At 45.5% G+C, this 19,108-nt stretch overlaps 1 protein-coding gene across 1 annotated transcript in view; it reads right to left on the reverse strand.

Annotated features, from left to right (window-relative positions):
- The window catches only part of LOC147904554 (ABC transporter B family member 25, mitochondrial-like), a 202,333-nt gene that overhangs the window by 110,043 nt on the left and 73,182 nt on the right, over window positions 1-19,108 (reverse strand). Inside the window, exons 8-9 of the mRNA XM_087387273.1 lie at window positions 6,207-6,290; window positions 6,020-6,080 (exon numbers count right to left, since the gene is read on the reverse strand). Of these exons, the coding sequence (XP_087243399.1) occupies window positions 6,020-6,080; window positions 6,207-6,290 (145 nt within the window). The remainder of the gene's footprint in view (window positions 1-6,019; window positions 6,081-6,206; window positions 6,291-19,108) is intronic.

The following is a 19,108-nucleotide window of genomic DNA, read 5'->3' on the forward strand; positions in this document are numbered from 1 at the left end:
GCTCTTGGAGTTTCTTTCACACTTATAGAATTCTTTTCTTTGAAAAGAAAAACCAGGTATACTTAAACTCACTGAACATTTGCAGCTCATTGTAGTCTCCCTATCAAGTGAAAATAGAAACCTCACATACCAGTTTAAGATGCCTTTGACAAACCTAATAAGAGATAAACAAGAAAGATCCTGCTCAGAGAATGCTGTTTGTAGGAGACAATTAAAGTTGTCATTCTATGTGACTTTAATATGTGTCATTCTGTGTGACTTTGAGACTACGGTTTGTAAAGGGTAGAAAACCCGTGGCAAAGGAAACTTTCGAGATTATTAGACATGGATCTTGAGGATGGCTCTTGGATGTGGATGTTGCACATGCATTGGCTGGAACGCGTGTTGCATGGCAACTGTGTGCTTAAATCAATCAGCATATGAGGCTACGGGGATTTAGGAGCCCTGACAGTGATTCAATATTACTTTTACACTCTGGAAGCATACCTCAATGAGAGTCGATTGTTGCGGAACACTTTGGATGCATACCTCAATGAGAGTCAGTTGTGTAAGCTTTGCAGATCATAGTCTAGTCATCACGCCTGCTCGGCTGGCCAGCGTTATGTTTTAGAGACTCTTAGTTATTCAGCATGGTCATCAGATCAGAACATAGACTCGTGAGTCAAGTTTACTATCTTGTAAAAGGCAACAATTCATGGTAATGGTGAGCCTTAGTCCAAGATGGAGTTGTCCCTTCTCTCTACTTTAATATAGGTCGTTTTGAGTATATTTCTTCTCTTAGCTCATGTGAGATCTTTGTTTCAAGTTCTCGTAAAGGATTGCAAGCTTCATTCAAACAAGAGCGAGGGAGCGTTGTCTTCAAATATCTCGTCATATTTTCCTACAGTGGCATCAGAGCATCATCATGTGAGGACCTGTGGGAGCTTGTTAAGAAGCTTCATTATGGTCTTCATCAAGATTTTAGGATTTGCAACGGCCTGAGCATTGGGTCGTGATCTTTGTGAAAGATTTTGAAGAGAATTCGGCCTGTTTTTAAATCAGAATTGCTGAAAAGACGTGCAAGTGGAAAGAAGGAAGAATTAGCATCGACAAAAGAGTTTGCAGAACTTGTTGCAGCTGAAACAAGAGCGACTAACTGAATTTTGAAAATGAAGATTTTCTCATGACAACGGCTCTTTAAACATGAAGAACTTTTTAAGACTTTTACATTACATGTGACCATTGACAAACAGTTCGTTCTCCTTGTCCTGCAATTCTCCTGGCCTTGCCCTATTGTGTGGCCATTCTCTGTTGAAGTTTCTTTGGTCGCTATGTTTGTCATGTGTGGGCATCTGTCTTCAGCTTTGTGGTCGGGAATCTTCTATGACAGTTGCAAGTTTCTCTATAGATCTTTACTCAGATTAAGGGAGGTTTGCGTTGGCTGAAGGAGAAATAAAACTTGTTGATCATACTCTTTTTTTGGGGGGGGATTCTTCCCTGTGTGGATAATTCATTTGAGGCCTTTCCTGTGTGGGTGGCCATTCATGTTCGCTCTTTTTTTATGTAGTTTTAGTTTGGCTCAGCCATATGCGGGCAAGTTTTCTTTTGCTTTAGTACTTTGATTTCAGTAATTGTGCCCTGCTCATATCAAGGGGAGGCGGGGGGGGGATGTTGGGAGAATGCCCTTTGTATGCAACAATTGAAGTCACCATTTTATGTGAGTTAACATTTTATGTGTCATTTCATGTGACTTTGAGGACTATGGTTTGTAGAGAGTAGAAAACCCATGGCAAAGTGACCTTTGAAGATTATTAGCGAGGATCTTGAGGATGGCTCTTGGATGTAGATGTTGCACACGCATTGGCTGGAGCACGTGTTGCATCGCGACCATGTACCTCAACCAATCAACGATATGAGGCAACCGGGATTTAGGAACCCTGATGGTGATTTGATACTACCTTTACACAGGTCATGGCTATTGCAGATCACTCTGGAAGCACAAGCAGGTTATGTAAGCTTGGCAGTTTATAGTCAAGCAGTCAGGCCTACTCAGCTGGCCAGCGTTATGTTTTTGAGGTCTCTGGTTTACACAGTTGGGTCATCAGATCAGAACATAGAGTCATGATTGAAGTCTTCTAAAAGGCGAAAATCCATGGTAATGGTGAGCCTAAAACAAAGACAAAGTTATCCCTTCTCTTTACCTAAATACACGTTGTTTTGAGACTATTTCTTCTCTTAGCTCATGTGAGATCTTTGTTTCAAGTTTGATAAAAGATTGCAAGCTTCATTCAAATAAGAGTGAGGGAGTGCCTTCTTCAAATATATTGTCACACTTTCCTACACATCCCCTGAGCCCAAAATGACTCTAGAATTTCCTTTTTTCCTAGAAAACTCCGTGCTTGATCTCAGTAAGCTCCAGACTGGCTTTGTTAAAGGTTGCCCATTGTCTCCTACATCCCTCCCCATCACATTGGTGAGCAAGTGTCCTTTTGGATAAGTCAATAGAATTAGTATGGAGAATAAATGCCAAACAAGAGAAACTAAGTTATTATATCCATAACTGAAGGGAAGTAATATTTATATAATTATATTGCTCTCTTTTTTGAACAAGCGGAAAAGGAAGCAGGAGGGGTTATCTCAAAATATGATAGCCTTGGTGCCATAAAATACATTGGACATAAGAATAGAAAAAAATAATGAGAGGTCAGCCTCCCTCTCGAGCTTCAATGGATTTTGCTTTTGATAGGTGAATATAAGGATGGTCTTCTCAACAATTATGCACCCAACAATAGAGGGGACATGTCTTGTTTTGGGAGGAACTATTCTCCTGGGCCCCTATTGCAAACTCGTGAATTATTGGGGTTGACTTCCACATGGTAGAGTTACCCTCAATTTAAAAAGGGGGAAGAGAAAGGACCCTTCACTATCTTGAAAGAGCTGCCTGGCATGGTTTCTTGTTTCAGTTCAGTGGCAAAGAGTCTTGGACAAATGATACTTTTCATGTTATGCCTTCCTCGCTCCTATTTTCTCGGTCAAATAGAAGAGTCACATACCCATCCATGCACACATCGACAGATTTTATATTGACGATTGGGCATCGAATAGAAGCGGCACTATTTACATTGCCCCAGAGTCTCCACTTCGCATCACTTTTTGCTGGTCTTGCGCCAGTCTCTAAGCCACGTATGCGTGCCTTTTCTGCTAGTACCAGGATTCTGAATGCCTTTGCAATTTGGGACTCTCATACGTCTCTGGTATTACTGATTTTTATCAATCCATTGCTAGTAGTAGGAGACACGAGATTTTGAGATGTGAGATTGGCATACATTGGCACTTCGTAGCTCTATGGGAGGGGGAGCAAAAGCAGCATGTAGATGCTTGAATTTACAAGTGCCTTGATGTAGCAAGTTACAAGTGCCTTGATGTAGCAAGGACTCAATAGCAAACACTTTTGAATTAGAGACATGAGTATGCCTTTCAAGCACAGGAGTCCTTTTCAATTCAGATGGGAGAGAGAGTCCATGCACACGTGAGAGACAGATCTGCACTTATGTGATATGCAAAAGACCGAGACAAAGGATCACTAAGCCTTCAGATGCCCTGTATACTATGAGATCTGTGGACGGCACCACTGTCTTTTCAATACCAGTTTCATAAAGAGTTCTTGGCACATCCAGATAAGTGGCAGGAGGTTATTTTTCTTCTTGAGGCCTAGACACACGGAGATCAGCTCATACAAGCACAGCAGAGTGGCAACGAGGACAAATAGAGGCTGCACTAAGTATGGACTTCCACTAGTTCACTGGAAACCCTGCATGGATAGAAAGCCAAAAGAAAACAGTGATTTTTCTATTCATGAGGAATTTCTAAAGCCTCTTCAAGAAGAAAGCAGAAATCTGAAAATTCTCTCAATAAGCAGCTCTGGTGGGCTTCTGGCATCTAAAGGCTGAGCTGAAACTTCACGTCATTATTGAAAGTGTTAGTGAAAGAAGGGGAGACTCTTCTCTTGGTGCCTTGCATCAATCCATTCCCGTCCCACTGCAAAAACTTTATGCAGACACCTCCATAGAGCCAAATCCTCCATAAACCCAACGGAATGACATCCGAATTAGGGTCTAGATACCATCCTAAAGACAAAAAACACTGCTCCACATGACTTATAGCCCTGACAAGCTGAAATGCATTTGTAGACCTAGATAACCTAACCCCGAAATGAACACCAAAGGTCAAAGCATCCCCTTCTGGACGTCATATTGCTATGACATAAAGTGGGATACACCTAACCTCGCAAAAGCCCCAAGCCAAGTAGACATAGAGAGGCATGTCACTCATATCAACCCAATCCAAGAGTATGGTTGCATCAATCTGTTGAATTCTCCTACACTTCCTCTGAGGCGGCTTACACATTGGAGTTTACGATCATCTGGAAGGTTTTTGAAAATCCTTCCAAAAGCTCATAGAAAGAAAGAAAGAAAGTTTATTAAAGTCTACGGAAGAGCAATGGGTCTATGAGACTGTGAAAAACCTGATACAATGAGCTGTGGTAGTGGAGCTACTAAATGAGCATCCACACCAATGCAGAATGCAAAAAAATGCAAAATGGCAGTATTCAGTCGTAAGTGCAACATAGTCATGTCGATAGTCGACTATATGTATCTATCTCAACATCAGCATCGACATCATCATAATCATCATCATCATCGACAGCAGTAGGACATCAGGATGGATGAGGCAGTGGAGGCATGAGGTCAGCAATAGAGTGATGTCAACCCCTCAAGGGTGCAGTCCTGGTACATCTCCTGGTCGTAGCTCTGCGTCTAACCAGGGCCACTGTGACCCCCATCGGTTGACCCTAAACAAGGAGGGGATGTCCCCAAGTATGATCTGTGTGTCAACCCTCTGTCTGAGTTGTCGGGTCATAGGCTATGGGTCACGGTCGTGCCAAGGTCTCGTCTCGTGGGGGTCTATGTGTTTTGGCTGAAAGAACTCTGTGATAGAGGTCTGAGGGGTATCAGTCGTGGAAGAAGTCTGATCCTGTCTTTGTGCTCAGAGTATCCTCTCGCGGTGTCTAAGCATTCTCATGAATGAAACTAGCCAAACACCGCTTGTCTGGGTAGGAGAGGAAACACGCCAAAACCCCATCATAGTAAACGGGACACCTGAAGATGAAATGCTCCTCTGTCTCAACCTCCTGCATGTCACACAGTGTGCATATGTGGCTCTCCTTGGATAACCGCTTTGCTCTACCGCTCTCGATACCTTGCCTTCTTCAGCAGTAGGTTCAGCTTGGAGGTGGTTTCCACCTTTACCTTGTGGCAGATCTGGTGTTCGAGATGTGTACATGTTTTAGGCGGACATCCATCCACTGCGGCTGAGATACTATCTTCTATTTGGGCGGATCTTATTTTCATCATCAAGCGTCAGTGTTAGAGAGATACTTGGTCCTCTGTAGCGGCCCGAGAGAGATTAATCTCATTCATGAGGACCTGGGATTGCTCTCTATTTTTCCATTTGACACCCCTTGGGATGTTGTGGCACTATAGACCAACCCTTTGGCTTTTCTGTCATATTCTAGAGGCCAAAGATTGAGTTCTTACTCTCTCACCTGTTGTATAATCCGTCTTGAATGGAAACCCGTCAGAATCTAACTGAACATGAGCTACAACTTCATGTTTTCTCTATAACAAGAATTCCCATTTACAAGCCTGTAGGAAGTTTGACCTAGCAAAGATTTTTACCATGCACTTCTACATTTTTTTGGCTAGGCCAATCACAGATGGCAGCATTGCAGTTGTGAATCAAGCATAATATAGCCAGTTTCTCTCTTTCAAAACTAAAGTGCACCTTGTCTCTGTGTTTGTTGTAAAACGTTTTTGGAACAGAAACCGTGTTCTTTAATACATCATCCTTAATATGAAATAATACAAGACTTCTTTTCCACACTTGTAACATTATGGGCACACAATTTAGTGATCTTGCATGCTACAACTAAACAGGAAACAGGAGAGAGGAGCAAGGGGAATGAGGGGAGACAACTCACTCCTTAAATACGTATCATATTTCTGTGCCTCATGAGTTTCATTGTTAAAGAACTTGACAGTCTGCAAGTACACGAAAACACAAAAACTCTCCTCAAAACATGATAGAGACAAACTCATTTGGTCTGACTATCAGGATCCAAGTACCAGATGTTGGTGAAAAAGCAAGCCACCAAGGTCAGGGATTACCTCGTAGTTGATAAGGGAATCAATTGCCAATGAGCTGGCTGCATTCTCAGCTTTGTTCATTGCTTGCCTGAACTTTGTCCGCCACTGTACCAGATACTAGCATGAATTAAATCCCTCTTATTAACTCATAGTTCCAATAGAATCAGACACAATCAGGTTTTGATGGTTAGATATTCTAGTCTGAGACACGTACAAAGAGCAACGACAAAGCATGGGTTAACAGCTTTGGCATTAACTAAAAGCAAACTTGGTTCCTTCTCTCCAGCATTTTCAACCATTCCCTTTTGCTTTACAACATCCAACACATCACGCATACTAACTGTGAGGACATGCCCATTCCGTTTGTGATACGCATGCTACACCCAGATGAGCACCGTCTGGGTGCAATTCACAAAGCCGGATGTTCAAGATATTGCATTGGAAAGAACAACTATCAAAGTACAACCAAAAATACATAGCAGAGACCAAAAACTTAATAGAAAATAAAAAAAGATCGAAGGATAGAATTTCATCTTGATAGAAGCCAAAAATAAAGCCCATCTAATATCTACATTTTGTTTTTCTGATTTTGCAAAGTGTGCATCTATTCATATTTCTCAGCCTTTCTGACGGCATTCATGAAATTCAAAGGTGAACCACCTTTTACCAGAAACCGAATTTGAGAATTCAAGCCTTCAACAAATTTACTTGCGAATGAGGCATCATCCAATTCAGGTGCATATTTCTAAAGTTCCAGAACTTATCCCGATATTCTTCCACCGTCACTCTTCTTTGCTTTAAATAGTCTCTTTCAGCCTCTTCCATAGGGGTGTCTCCCATAATTGCCTCAATCATCCACTTCATCCTCAGCAACATCTTTCTCTAGCTGTGGACTTCAAACCTGTGGAGTTTGAATAGGTGAACGCAATCTGTTGTGATCACAAATTCGAATTGGTTTATCATATTCATATTCCTCGTCTTCCCTCCTTTCATTGTGCTCCATCCTAGGATGCTCTTCCGATAATTCATTTTGATTTTGAGGATTGACTCTCTCAGGCTCTGGCTGTCCCCTAAGAATGGTATTTTGACCTACCACGTTTTTGACAAGAGATCTGAGATGATGCACTTTCTCTACCAATCTTTCATTTCAGTTTATAGCGTCGTAAGAGCCTGTGTCATGCGTTTGCATACCAACATTCTCTTGATCTTCCATATTTTTTGGATTCTTTGACAGAATCTGAAATCGGAATTCAAACTTTTTGTGAGATTCGAAATCTTGTTTCGAAATACCTTGCTCTGATACGACTTGTGAGGCCCCAAGTCACAAAAGTCAAGATTTCACATAAAATAACAATTCTAAATTGAAAAAGAGCCAAGTTTCTTTATTACAAAATCAATCCTTTACAAAGAAAACAATTCCCGTAGGAAGAGAAAAGTACCACTCGCCACCCCTGCGCTCCACCTCCAAGATCTCAATCTCAATGACAATCTCAATCACAATCATAATCTTGGTCTAAGGCAGAAAACAAATCTCAGTCTTAATCTCGATCTCGAAATCTACACCTACAACCTCGATCTCAATCTCACTTCAGTTCTTGAATCTGTTTCTCAATTCGCCTTGAAATTCATGTGCATGAAGCTTCTTTGCATATCTATGTAAAGAGAACTGTTCTCTGAAAATCTATGTTTTCAAGTGCAAAAACACCTTTTCCAAATCTAGACCTGCTTTTTGGAAATAAAGCCCATAGCCTTGATTGAGCAAGTTTTGTTTATAACACTAGAAAATCAGTTCTATTAGAAGACCCGTATCTCCCAAATGGTGAGGAATCTCGAAATAATCAACACAACCGTTTCTCGATTCTCTCCAACTTTGGTCTTCATCTCTTTGTGCCAAAATTCATCGTTTTAGGCCTCAATCTGCGTTTAAGAATTTGACATGGAAATCCAAGCAGGAAAAACAGTCCAAAGTGCTTTTCCTTGATCTTCTAACCACTATTTTCACCACCCAAATAATTGAATCATGTAAATTTCAATGTATCAAAACTGTAGCCTACTGGAAAGTCTACTCTCTCTCCTACAAACTTTTGCCAAAATGAATTGTCTTCCCATACATATTTGCCTTTCAAAAAGGGCCAATATCACTTTTTCGGTGACAAAACTACCCCCCCCCCCCCAAAAAAAAAAAAAACCAAAAAAAGTGATAATAACAAAAGATAGACACAAAATAAAGTGCTGTGAGCTGAGGCCTCGCATAGCACACTACATTCATCAATAGTGCTAATGATGTCTTGTATTTGATGCAAGTGAGGGTATTGCATTTGGAACCTCTCCCCATTCTCTTTTTGTCCCTATGTTGATAACTTTGACATACCCCTTTTCTATCTTTGCTGTCCATAGAGAGCATTTTCTAAGCCAAACGTTCATGGTATCCATGGTCCACTATGGTCTCATACTAGTAGCTCTACGTGAACGGCTCCTAGGTAGCACAGGTGTTTCTCGTCCTCATAGAAATAGCTTAGTTCAAGAGCTGCTTGATGACGGAGACCGGGAGCTGTTGACGACGAAGACCGTTGCCTTTGGTTATGCCACGCTCGATGGAAGATTCATGACGAAAAAGTATTCGTCAGGTTCTATGCACCTGTGATGCGTGCATGAAAAGACGAAGAAAAGGATTGTCGTGGCTAACGGACCCGACGACGGTTGGCCCCAAGCCTTTGCTGCCTTCTGCTGTCATGCAGCCCCCTGGCTATGTGCGCCTGTGGCGCGGCTGTTCCCAGCTAGCATTGGTTTCTCTAAGAGCTTGGTGGTTGGCCCCAATTTGCAACTGGTCAGCCTCCTTTTCAGAGTTTGCAGAGGCCTTGGAGATGCACACTTTGACAATGTTAGCTCCCAGCCAGCACTAGTCTTCCAAGATTGGTTCGTGGTTGGTCGTCTTGATACGTCGTCGTCAGTGATTATACAAACTCGTTCACTCACACCTAGGAGCAACAGCAACGGAACCATGGCTACTCGTGGGCGACACACTACTCCACCTGAGGGATTGACATGAGAGCGCTGGGCTTTGTCACTTATAGAATCATCAATGCTACCCAATGCTCGAAGTCTGAGGTGAGCCAAGCACTCACGTCACCGCTCGCCATCCATCTCTCTCTTAGCGTTCAAAGGCCATTGAAGAGCAACTTCCCAAACGCACGGTGTTACATTCTATTGCTTGGCGGTGGCGCAATAGGACCAGGTGTCAGTCGAAGTCCGTCGTCTCTCCATCGCTCTGCAGAAGTATAGATCGTCGCCGTCCGTCGCCTCCATCGCTCTGTAGGTGGCTGACTGTGGTTAGGGCAAACTTGTTAACTTAATTGCAGTTAGTTAACCTTGGGTTGGTTGACCTTGGTTAGTTGAACCAGTACCTAGTTAGCCTAACCCTGGTCCAATTAGCCTGACCTAATCAGACCAGTTTGGTTAGTGTAACCAGACTGGAATCAATCTAGCTACTCTGGTTATAGCTCAGTTACAGATTAACTAGACTAGAGCCAATTAGTCTGGTTAGTGTAACCAATCGGTTACCCTTCCAGTTACTGCCTTTAAAAAAAGGGAAAAGAAGAGACAGTTGCAGAGTCACTTTTTGCCTTCAGATTCCACCCATCTGCCAGTCTTTTACTGTCAGAAAAGCAAAAGGGCAAGGCAGCTTCTACTTCACAGCTCCAACAGTGTTTGTTTCTCGGGAGAACTGAACCTTGACAGCGACCCTTGGTCTGGCAAGAAGGGCTCACATGGCAGCACCTTCGACCCCCACTGTGGTTAAGATTATGCTCTCTCCGGAAGACAAGCAGTAGGTCAAGTGTGAAGTAGAGGCTTTGCAGAAGAAGAAGAAGAAGAAGAAGAATATATTATCGTCCTCTGAAGACCAAAAAATCGGCCTGCTACCCTCGAATACACAAACGGCAAAACAGGTCCCTGGTGGGTCGCATTGTTGGGCTCACCCCGTCAAGGAAACAGGGATTGGCTTCATGCAAGCTTAGCCCTAGGGGCTGACCATATCCAGGAGGTCACAATCTATGGGAGAGGAGTCTTTCTCATGCAGCTGAACTCCCCTGACACCACGGCCTCCCTTGTGGAGCAGAGCCCTATCCTACTAGGCCCTGATGTCGTCTACCTCCTTCCTTGGTACCATGGCTTCACAGTCGAGGACATGGATTCGTCTCATCATGTGCCACGATTCCCAGTGACGCTCCGCTTCCCGGGTCTTCCGAAGGAGTACAGATCTATTCTTCCTTCCATAGGGAATTGTTTTGGCACAATTCTAGCATCTCTGCCACAGACTGCGGCTTCAGTAGTGGCAGACGACGGGGTCGCCTACCTTTGGGTTATCGCAGAGCATCCAGAGTCCCTCCCAGAGGAGATCCTCCTGGAGACCTTAGATGGAGGCGAGTTCAGACAGCATGTGGAGATCTCTGGCTTGCCCGGGTAGTGTCTTCGGTGCAGAAAGATGGGTCACCTGGCACGGGACTGTTTGGTGGGCAAGGCCCCTCACCAGAGACAGGAGACTCTCATCGCCCATCCATCGGCTAGGCCCCGGCAGCAGGTGAGGCAGCAGCAGACTCAAACACCTTGGGTCAAGCCCTCCCAAGGAACTTGGACCAAGGTGGAGAAAAAGAAGCCTTCCAAATCAGCTCAAAAAAACAAAAAAAGGAGAGTCAGACTTAAAGAGCGCAAGAAGGCGCAAACTTCTTCTTCCCAGGACACAGGGAAGGGGAAGGGGAAGGGGCTAGCGGAGTCCCCGAACCGGACATAGATAGAGGAGGAGACCTTTTTCAATCTCCCCTCGGACCCGCAAGTGACAGCAAAGCAGAGTACCTAGGTTCCCGTTCAGCGGGAGTCTGGAGCCCCAATAGAGTCGGCTCTGGAGGTCCCTCTACCTCCCCCGCCCCCTCCTCCCAAGATCCCCCCCCGCTACCCCCCCCCCGATCCCGTCCCCCCACCCCCCCTCCCCCCAGCTGCTGTTACCCTCACCTCCCACCCCCCCCCGCCTCTCCTTCTCACCCCCCCCCGCCCCCTTACAGCAGCCTCCTTCCCCCCCACCCGCCTCCCGCCCTTCCTCACCTCGCCCTATGGGCAAGGGGGTGCCTAAGCACTCTTCGACGCAGCCTAGCCCCGGCTCTACCTCCTCACAGTCAGGGTCATCGGGGCCCTTTTCTGAGCCTCTAGGTCCTAAGCCCCGCCCTGGTCATCCTCTGCCCAAAGAGTTTTGGAGGCTAGACCGTGGAACTACCTAGAGATTCTGGACAAATACCTGCTTGCTCTGGAGGTGTCAATCCTGATTTTACAACCCCGAAAAGGGGGTTCCATAGGAGTGTACCGCTCTCACACTCATCCCTTCTGGGGGTTTCACTTCTCAGCTAGTGGGGAGGAGCAATGGACCCCCACGCTGTTTGATCTAATGATGGGGCAGCAGATGTTCAGCATGATGGAGGAGTGGCTAGGCCCGCAGGGGAGGGAACTATGGGTCTCCCATGGGAAGAAGGGAACTGTGGGTCTCCCATGGGAAGACCGCCACTTTTCTGTTGGGTTTTTCTGCAGATAGACGGGACTTGGGAGCAGCTAGCTAGGGACCCTCATGAGATTATGGAGTTGGCTTCGGATTTCTATCGACACCTTTTTCAGGCGGAGGAGTCGTCTCCCCAAGTGCGAGAGGCCCGCGAGGCAGTATGGGAGCATGTCCCAGCTGTGGTCTCTCAGGGCGTGAGCAGCCAGTTGGATTCTCCCTTCACAGATGACGAGCTTCGGGAAGCTCTCAAGGCCCTTCTGACTCATAAGTGCCCAGGGGAGGATGGGCTGTCCCCGGTCTTCTTCAAGAGCTTTTGGTCCTTTGTGCACACCCCCCTTTAGCTGGCCTTTCAGGAGATCTTTGACTCAGGAGCACTCCCACCGTCCTTGAGTAGAGGCTGGATTTGTTTGATCCCGAAGGGAGGGGACCGCTCACACATTCGACAATGGAGACTCATCACTCTTCTAGACACCGCATACTGATGGAAATGGAGAGAGAGAGCAGGAAGCAAGAGAGTGTGAGAGCTGAACGCTGAGTATCCAATTGAAGCGTGAACCGAAATACAAAGGGGGGATAAGGTTTTGTCTAAGTGACAAACCTTACCCTTCACTAACCGTAGTTAGTGAACTAACTGTGGTTAGGGGAAAAAACCTCTAAATGAGGGAAAAGTGCCCCTAACCCATTTATTGTCATTACATTGGTCACTGCTTAGAATATATCAATAATTCTAACACCCCCCTGCAGTGCCAATGTTATGTACAAGGAAATGATCAATCACCAAAAGGAGATAATCAGGGCACTGCGAAATGCCTCAAACTTCTCATGTGAAAGTGCTTTGGTAAAGATCTCTGCAACATTGTCATGTGTTGACACATAGATCATACTGATCTCTCTTGCATGCAAACCGTAGTTAGTGAACTAACTGTGGTTAGGGGGACAAACCTTATCCTTCACTAACCGTAGTTAGTGAACTAACTGTGGTTAGGGAAAAAAACCTCTAAATGAGAAAAAGTTCCCCTAACCCACTTATTTGTTAGATATCAATGCTCCACTCTCGTGTAACTATGCGGGAACCAGCTAACTCTCCTTGTAAGCCCCTCCATATGAGGAGAAGGCATTTGAGTAGCTCGGTTATCCGGTAGGTCTTGGTTTGGATACCAGATGGGGGCCATGTGTGGCCTGATGGCTAGACGGCTTCAGATAGAGTTGGCACACTGCCAACTAGGCTACATGCAAGTGCGGGAAGGCATCCCTTGACTGACCGCACTGAGGGTAGACGGAGCATTTCCCGGGGCAGCCCACTCTCGGGTTCCGGGGCCCGTTTGAAGCCCCAGATGATCCCGGATGGCTCTGGGCTGAACGGAGACCGTAGGCTAGTTGCTCTGTTCTGCGCCACGGTTCTATCGTGTGGTCGGTGGCCTATTTCGGGACCGACCTCCAGTCGGCCATTTTGAGCAGACTAGGTCGGTCACCCAATTGGGTCTAACCGACTACAACTGGTGGCTATATAAGAGCAACCCCGTGAAGCCCATTATCATCACTGGCTACAGCAACCCTGATTCCTTAGCATCCAACCTCTGTCCTCTACTGTTTCCAGCACGCCATCGAAGTTCTCACACAGGAGCGCACGGCTGGGAGGCAGCGCGATCTATTGTATCAGTTTTACAGTAATCAAATTTTTGATTCTCCATACTATCTATTTTTCTCTCTTGCATACGAGATCCTGTTATCTGTTGAGCACAGACGTTGTATTGTTTTCTTACATGGTATCAGAGCTTGGGCTCTAGCAAGAAGATTTGGTAGCGTGTTTCTATTTGCGAGCAGATTGTGAGAGATGGCCTAGCCCGCAAGACTGCGAATCCCACCGTTCGGCAAAAGCGGAAAGTTGGACGGCACTATCTATCCACTTTGGAAATTCAAGATGAAGACCATCCTAAGCGCATGCAAGCTTTGGGATACTGCTACTGGAGTGGACGTGAAGCCGGTTGCGAGACCGAATCCAACCAATGCAGGACAACAGATAGTACCAATTGCGGATGAGATTCTCGCGTGGACAAGAAGAAATGCAGATGCGCTGTGCTCTATTGTCTGTAGTGTAAGTGATTCTATCATGGCGTTAATTCAACATGTCAGTACGAGACCACGAATCAGACGCGGATTCAGAATCTGGAGACTCAACTCGCGAACGAGGAACTATCTGAGTCTGAAACGGCAGAGAAGTTCATCACCAGGGTGAAGAATATGCATGAATACGATTGGCATCACCATCACTAGCGAGAATCTAGCACGTAGGTGCATACGGATTCTCCCACCAAAGTACAACGGTCTTGTTACGGCGCTGAATACACAGAACAAAAATCCACCCCTCAACTTTGAGGATTTCAGCGCAATGCTTCTGGAGGAGGAGATGCGTCCAAAGACGAGGACTGGAGAAGATTCCGCTTTCTCGGCTGGATCAAAGAAAGGTAAGGGTAAGGACTCTTGTAACCCATCTTCTTCTAATGATAAAAAGAGAAAGAAGAAGATCAAGTGCTTCTATTGCAACAAAGCATGGCACAAGCAGAATGAGTGCCGGAAGAAGATTGCAGATGAGAAGAATGGAGTAAAGAAAGAGTCCAGCAACAGCGCCGCAGACAGTACCAGTAGAGTTGTTCGTAGCAATTGAGGAGATTTGCAAGAAGGCAGTTCATATACCTACAGATGAACCTTGGATTATTGACAGTGGTGCATTGCGCCACATGACCAGTCGGAAGGATTGGTATACCTCTCTACATCTGGTAGGGAATGACATCCTGGTAGCAGTTGGCAATGATGCAATATAGCCAGCAAAAGAAAAAGGTACGATTGCTCTCAAGTCAGATGGAGTTGTAAAATAGTTGTCCGATGTTCTTTATGTGCCAGATATCAAGAGGAACTTGTTGTCCGTTTCTGTGATCACGGATCGGGACCTCAAAGTTCAATTCGATAAGAATGGCGCACAGATTTTGGATCTTCAAGGGAAGGTCATTGGTAAAGGTACACGGTGCAACAACATCTACGAACTCTCAGCTTTCAGTGCTCGAGCCGATGTGAGCAACACTAAGCTGTGGCATGAGAGGTTTGGTCATCTAAACCTTAGTTCTTTAAAGGAGATGCATAAAAGTAGAATGATTGCAGACCTACCAAAAATTACAGATCTGCCCGATGTATGTGAAGCTTGCATGATGGGCAAGCAGCATCGGCAGCCCTTTTCTAAAGAGGCCAGCAGGGCAAAGGCTCCTCTAGAGCTCGTTCACACAGACCTCTGCGGAAAGATGGAGACGGAAGCTTTGGGTGGTTCCTACTACTTTATGACGCTAATCGACGACTACATTAGAAGGATATGGATATACTTCCTGAAGACTAAAGATGAGGCTTTTAGTAAGTTCAAAGAATGGCATGTAATGGTCGAGAAAGAAACGGGGAGGAAGGTGAAGAAGTTGAGATCAAACAGAGGTGATGAGTTCACATCAAGTGAATTCGAAAGTTACTGTAAAAGTCACGGGATCAAGAGGCAAAAACCCCCGCCACATACATCACAGCAAAATGGAGTAGCAGAGCGCAAGATGCACGTCATCTGCAAAATGGGCAGGAGTACGATAAAAGGGAAAGATTTACCAAAGACTTTCTGGGCTGAAGCATGTAACACGGCAGTTTACATTCTGAATCGTAGCTACACGAAGGTTGTGAACGGGATGACTCCACTGCAGGCCTTTTCTGGTAAGAAACCTTCAGCTGCATATTTCAGAGTTTTTAGATGTGATTGTTTTGTGCATGTCCCTGATGCTAACAGGACCAAATGGGAACCGAAGAGCCGGAAGTGTATTTTCTTGGGCTACAGTGAAGAGGCGAAGGGTTACCGTCTCTATAATCCTGTTACCAAGAAGGTAATAGTAAGTCGCGATGTGATCTTCTCAGAATAGCCGCATCAATTGGAGGAGGATGCTTTCTTCCCAGACAACCAGGACCAAGATATCCATCCAGTACAACCACCAACAGCAGACTGAACTTCCCCAACGGTGCTTGGGAGGATTCAAGATAAAGAAGAGGAAGAAGAGCCTACAGAACCACAACGGCAACGGCCATTCCCGAAGTGGGTAAAGCAGCTTTTGGACGGCAGAGAACCTCCAGCCATTGAGAAGGAACCATCCGAACACCGCTGGTCCAAGAGATTAGAGGAGCAAAGAAGGGCGCAGGAACACTTGGTCAACTACGCTTTAAAGACAGAGGTGATCCGTGCTGAAGAACCCAAGTGTCTTGAAGAAGCACAGGGTGATGATAGGTGGATGGAGGCTATGCAGTCGAAGTATGGCTCCATAATGAAGAACAACACTTGGGACCTTGTGGATCGACCACCAAAACGCAAGGTAATCAGCACCAAGTGGGTGTACAAGACCAAGTACAAGTCCGACGGCACGTTGGATAAGTACAAGGCTCGGCTCGTGGCAAAAGGATTCGCACAGGTACATGGTTTTGATTATCAAGATACTTTTGCTCCCACAGCTCAACTAACCACAATTCACAGTGTTTTGGCTTTAGTAGCACAGGAAAGTTGGCCCGTGTTTTAGATGGATGTAAAATCCGTCTTTCTGAATGGAGATCTCAAGGAGGAGGTATACGTGGAACAACCACCAGGTTTTGTGATCCCCAGTTCAGAAGGTAAAGTCTGTAAACTAAAGAAGGCACTTTATGGACTGAAACAGGCCCACGAGCGTGGTACCAGTGGATTGATGCCTACTTTCTGCAAAACGGATTCAGGACGAGCCCATCTGATGCAAACTTGTATATCTACAGAGAAGGAGGCAGGTGTATGATCGTGATCCTTTATGTGGACGACCTTGTCATAACAGGGAATCATGAATAGAAGATCTCGCAGACAAAGCATTTGCTAGGAAGAGAGTTTGAAATGACAGACCTCGGACTGATGCATTTTTGTTTGGGATTGAAGTTTGGCAAGAGCCAAGACAGATCTTCATTTCACAGCTGAAGTATGCTACAGAGATACTGAAGGCATTTGGCATGGCTGAGTGCAAGACAGTTGGTACCCCTATGGAGGTTGACGTGAAGCTCTCAAGCGAGGATTCATCACCACTGGTGGACGAAGCGAAGTAGAGAAGGCTTGTGGGCAGTTTAATTTACTTGTGCAACACACGGCCGAACATCAGTTTTGCAACTGGTGTACTAAGCAAGTTTTCCAATAAGCCCCGGGAGAACCATTGGAGGGCAAGGATGCAGGTGCTGAAATACATCAAAGCCACACTTGATTATGGCATCACCTATACCAAGGGAAACACCTTGACTGGATTCTGTGACTCGGATTGGGTAGGAGACGTGGACAACAGGAGATCAGTAACAAGTTACTGTTTCTCACTTGGATCTGGAGCTGTCATGGATCAGCAAGAAGCAACCCACAGTTGCTCTTTCTTCTACCGAGGCTGAGTACAAATCAACATGTTTTGCTTCTTGTGAGGCAGTGTGGTTGAGGAGGATTTTAGGGGACATGGGTGCAATGCAGAACAAGCCTACGCAGTTATCATGTGACAATCAGAGTTGCATGGCAATTACAAAGAACCCTGTGTTCCACGCTCGCACAAAACACATTCAGATTCAATATCACTTTGTACGCGAGCTCATCATGGATGGAGAGGTCGACTTGGTGTACTGTCCAACTACAGAGAATGATGCGGACATCTTCACGAAGGCTCTTGGAAGAGACTTGCTGGAGAGGCATCTTCATCGACTTGGCATTGGGCCGAAAAAGTAAGTTCACTTACGGGTGGACATTGAGGGGGGGTGTTAGATATCAACGCTCCACTCTCGTGTAACTACGCGAGAACTAGCTAACTCTACCTGTAAGCCCCCCCATATGAGGAGAAGGCATTTGAGTAGCTCGGTTATCCGGTAGGTCCTGGTTTGGACACCAAATGGGGGCCATGTGTGGCCTGATGGCTGGACGGCTTCAGATAGAGTTGGCACACTGCCAACTAGGCTACATGCAAGTGCGGGAAGGCATCCCTTGACTGACTGCACTAAGGGTAGACGGAGCATTTCCCGGGGCAGCCCACTCTCGGGTTGCAGGGCCCGTTTGGAGCCCCAGATAATCCCGGATGGCTCTGGGCCGAACGGAGCCCGTAGGTTAGTTGCTCTATTCTGCACCACGGTTCTATCATGTGGTCGGTGGCCTATTTCAGGACCGACCTCCAGTCACCCGTTTTGGGCAGACTGGGTCGGTCACCCAATTGGGTCTAACCGACTACAACTGGTGGCTATATAAGAGCAAGCCCGTGAAGCCCATTATCATCACTAGCTACAGTAACCCTGATTCCTTAGCATCCAGCCTCCGTCCTCTACTGTTTCCAGCACGCCATCGAAGCTTCTCACACAGGAGCGTACGGCTGGGAAGCAGCGCCATCTATTGTATCAATTTTACAGTAATCAAATTTTTGATTCTCCATACTATCTGTTTTTCTCTCTTGCATACGAGATCCTATTATCTGTTGAGCATAGACGTTGTATTGTTTTCTTACATTATTGTCATTACATTGGTCACTGCCTAGAATATATCAATAATTCTAACACTCCCCTGCAGTGCCAATGTCATGTACAAGGAAATGATCAATCACCAAAAGGAGATAAGTTCAGGGCACTGCGAAATGCCTCAAACTTCTCATGTGAAGTGCTTTGGTAAAGATGTCTGCAACATTGTCATGTGTTGACACATAGATCATATTGATCTCTCTTGCATGCAACTTCTCTCTGACATAGTGATAGTGAACCTCAATGTGCTTCGTGCGAGCATGAAACACAGGATGCTTTGGGACCGCAGACATCACTGTGAATAAGCTGTAATTTCCGTGTAGCTTTCACTGCACCATCCTTCTTGAAGGGAAGTCTATGCATCTTGCCAAGGATGCAACCTTCACATGCATGAGGAGGAGGTGACTCTCAAAGAGACAATGCATCAATCATATCATGCCTCTAAACTGTCATTAAGCTGCCATAGCTCATGTGCCCATACCTGGCATGCCATAACTCTGCATTCTGCATCGCAGTAGTGGGAGTGCTAACTGATAATGCAAGATCGGATCTTTTTTCATATAGATCGAGCTGAAAAAGACCCCGATACAAAGTGCCAGACAACATCAAAGCATAGTCATTCTCTTTGTCTCTGACTGCGCACTTGTCATCATAAAAAACAACATGAGATCCTCCTCTATTGAGTGAGGACACTGAAAGCAAATTCTTCTTTATCCTTGGCAGATAGAGAACATCTGAAATTCTGAAATATGTGCCATCAGTGGATGTGAGAATAATGTCTCCCACTCCACACACTGAATAAGAAGAATTATTCGCACAAGTCACC

The sequence above is a fragment of the Dipteris shenzhenensis genome, chromosome 2, assembly GCF_047967505.1.
Source record: "Dipteris shenzhenensis isolate YYH24624 ecotype China chromosome 2, Dip_SZ_1.0, whole genome shotgun sequence".
Classification (NCBI taxonomy): Eukaryota; Viridiplantae; Streptophyta; class Polypodiopsida; order Gleicheniales; family Dipteridaceae; genus Dipteris; species Dipteris shenzhenensis.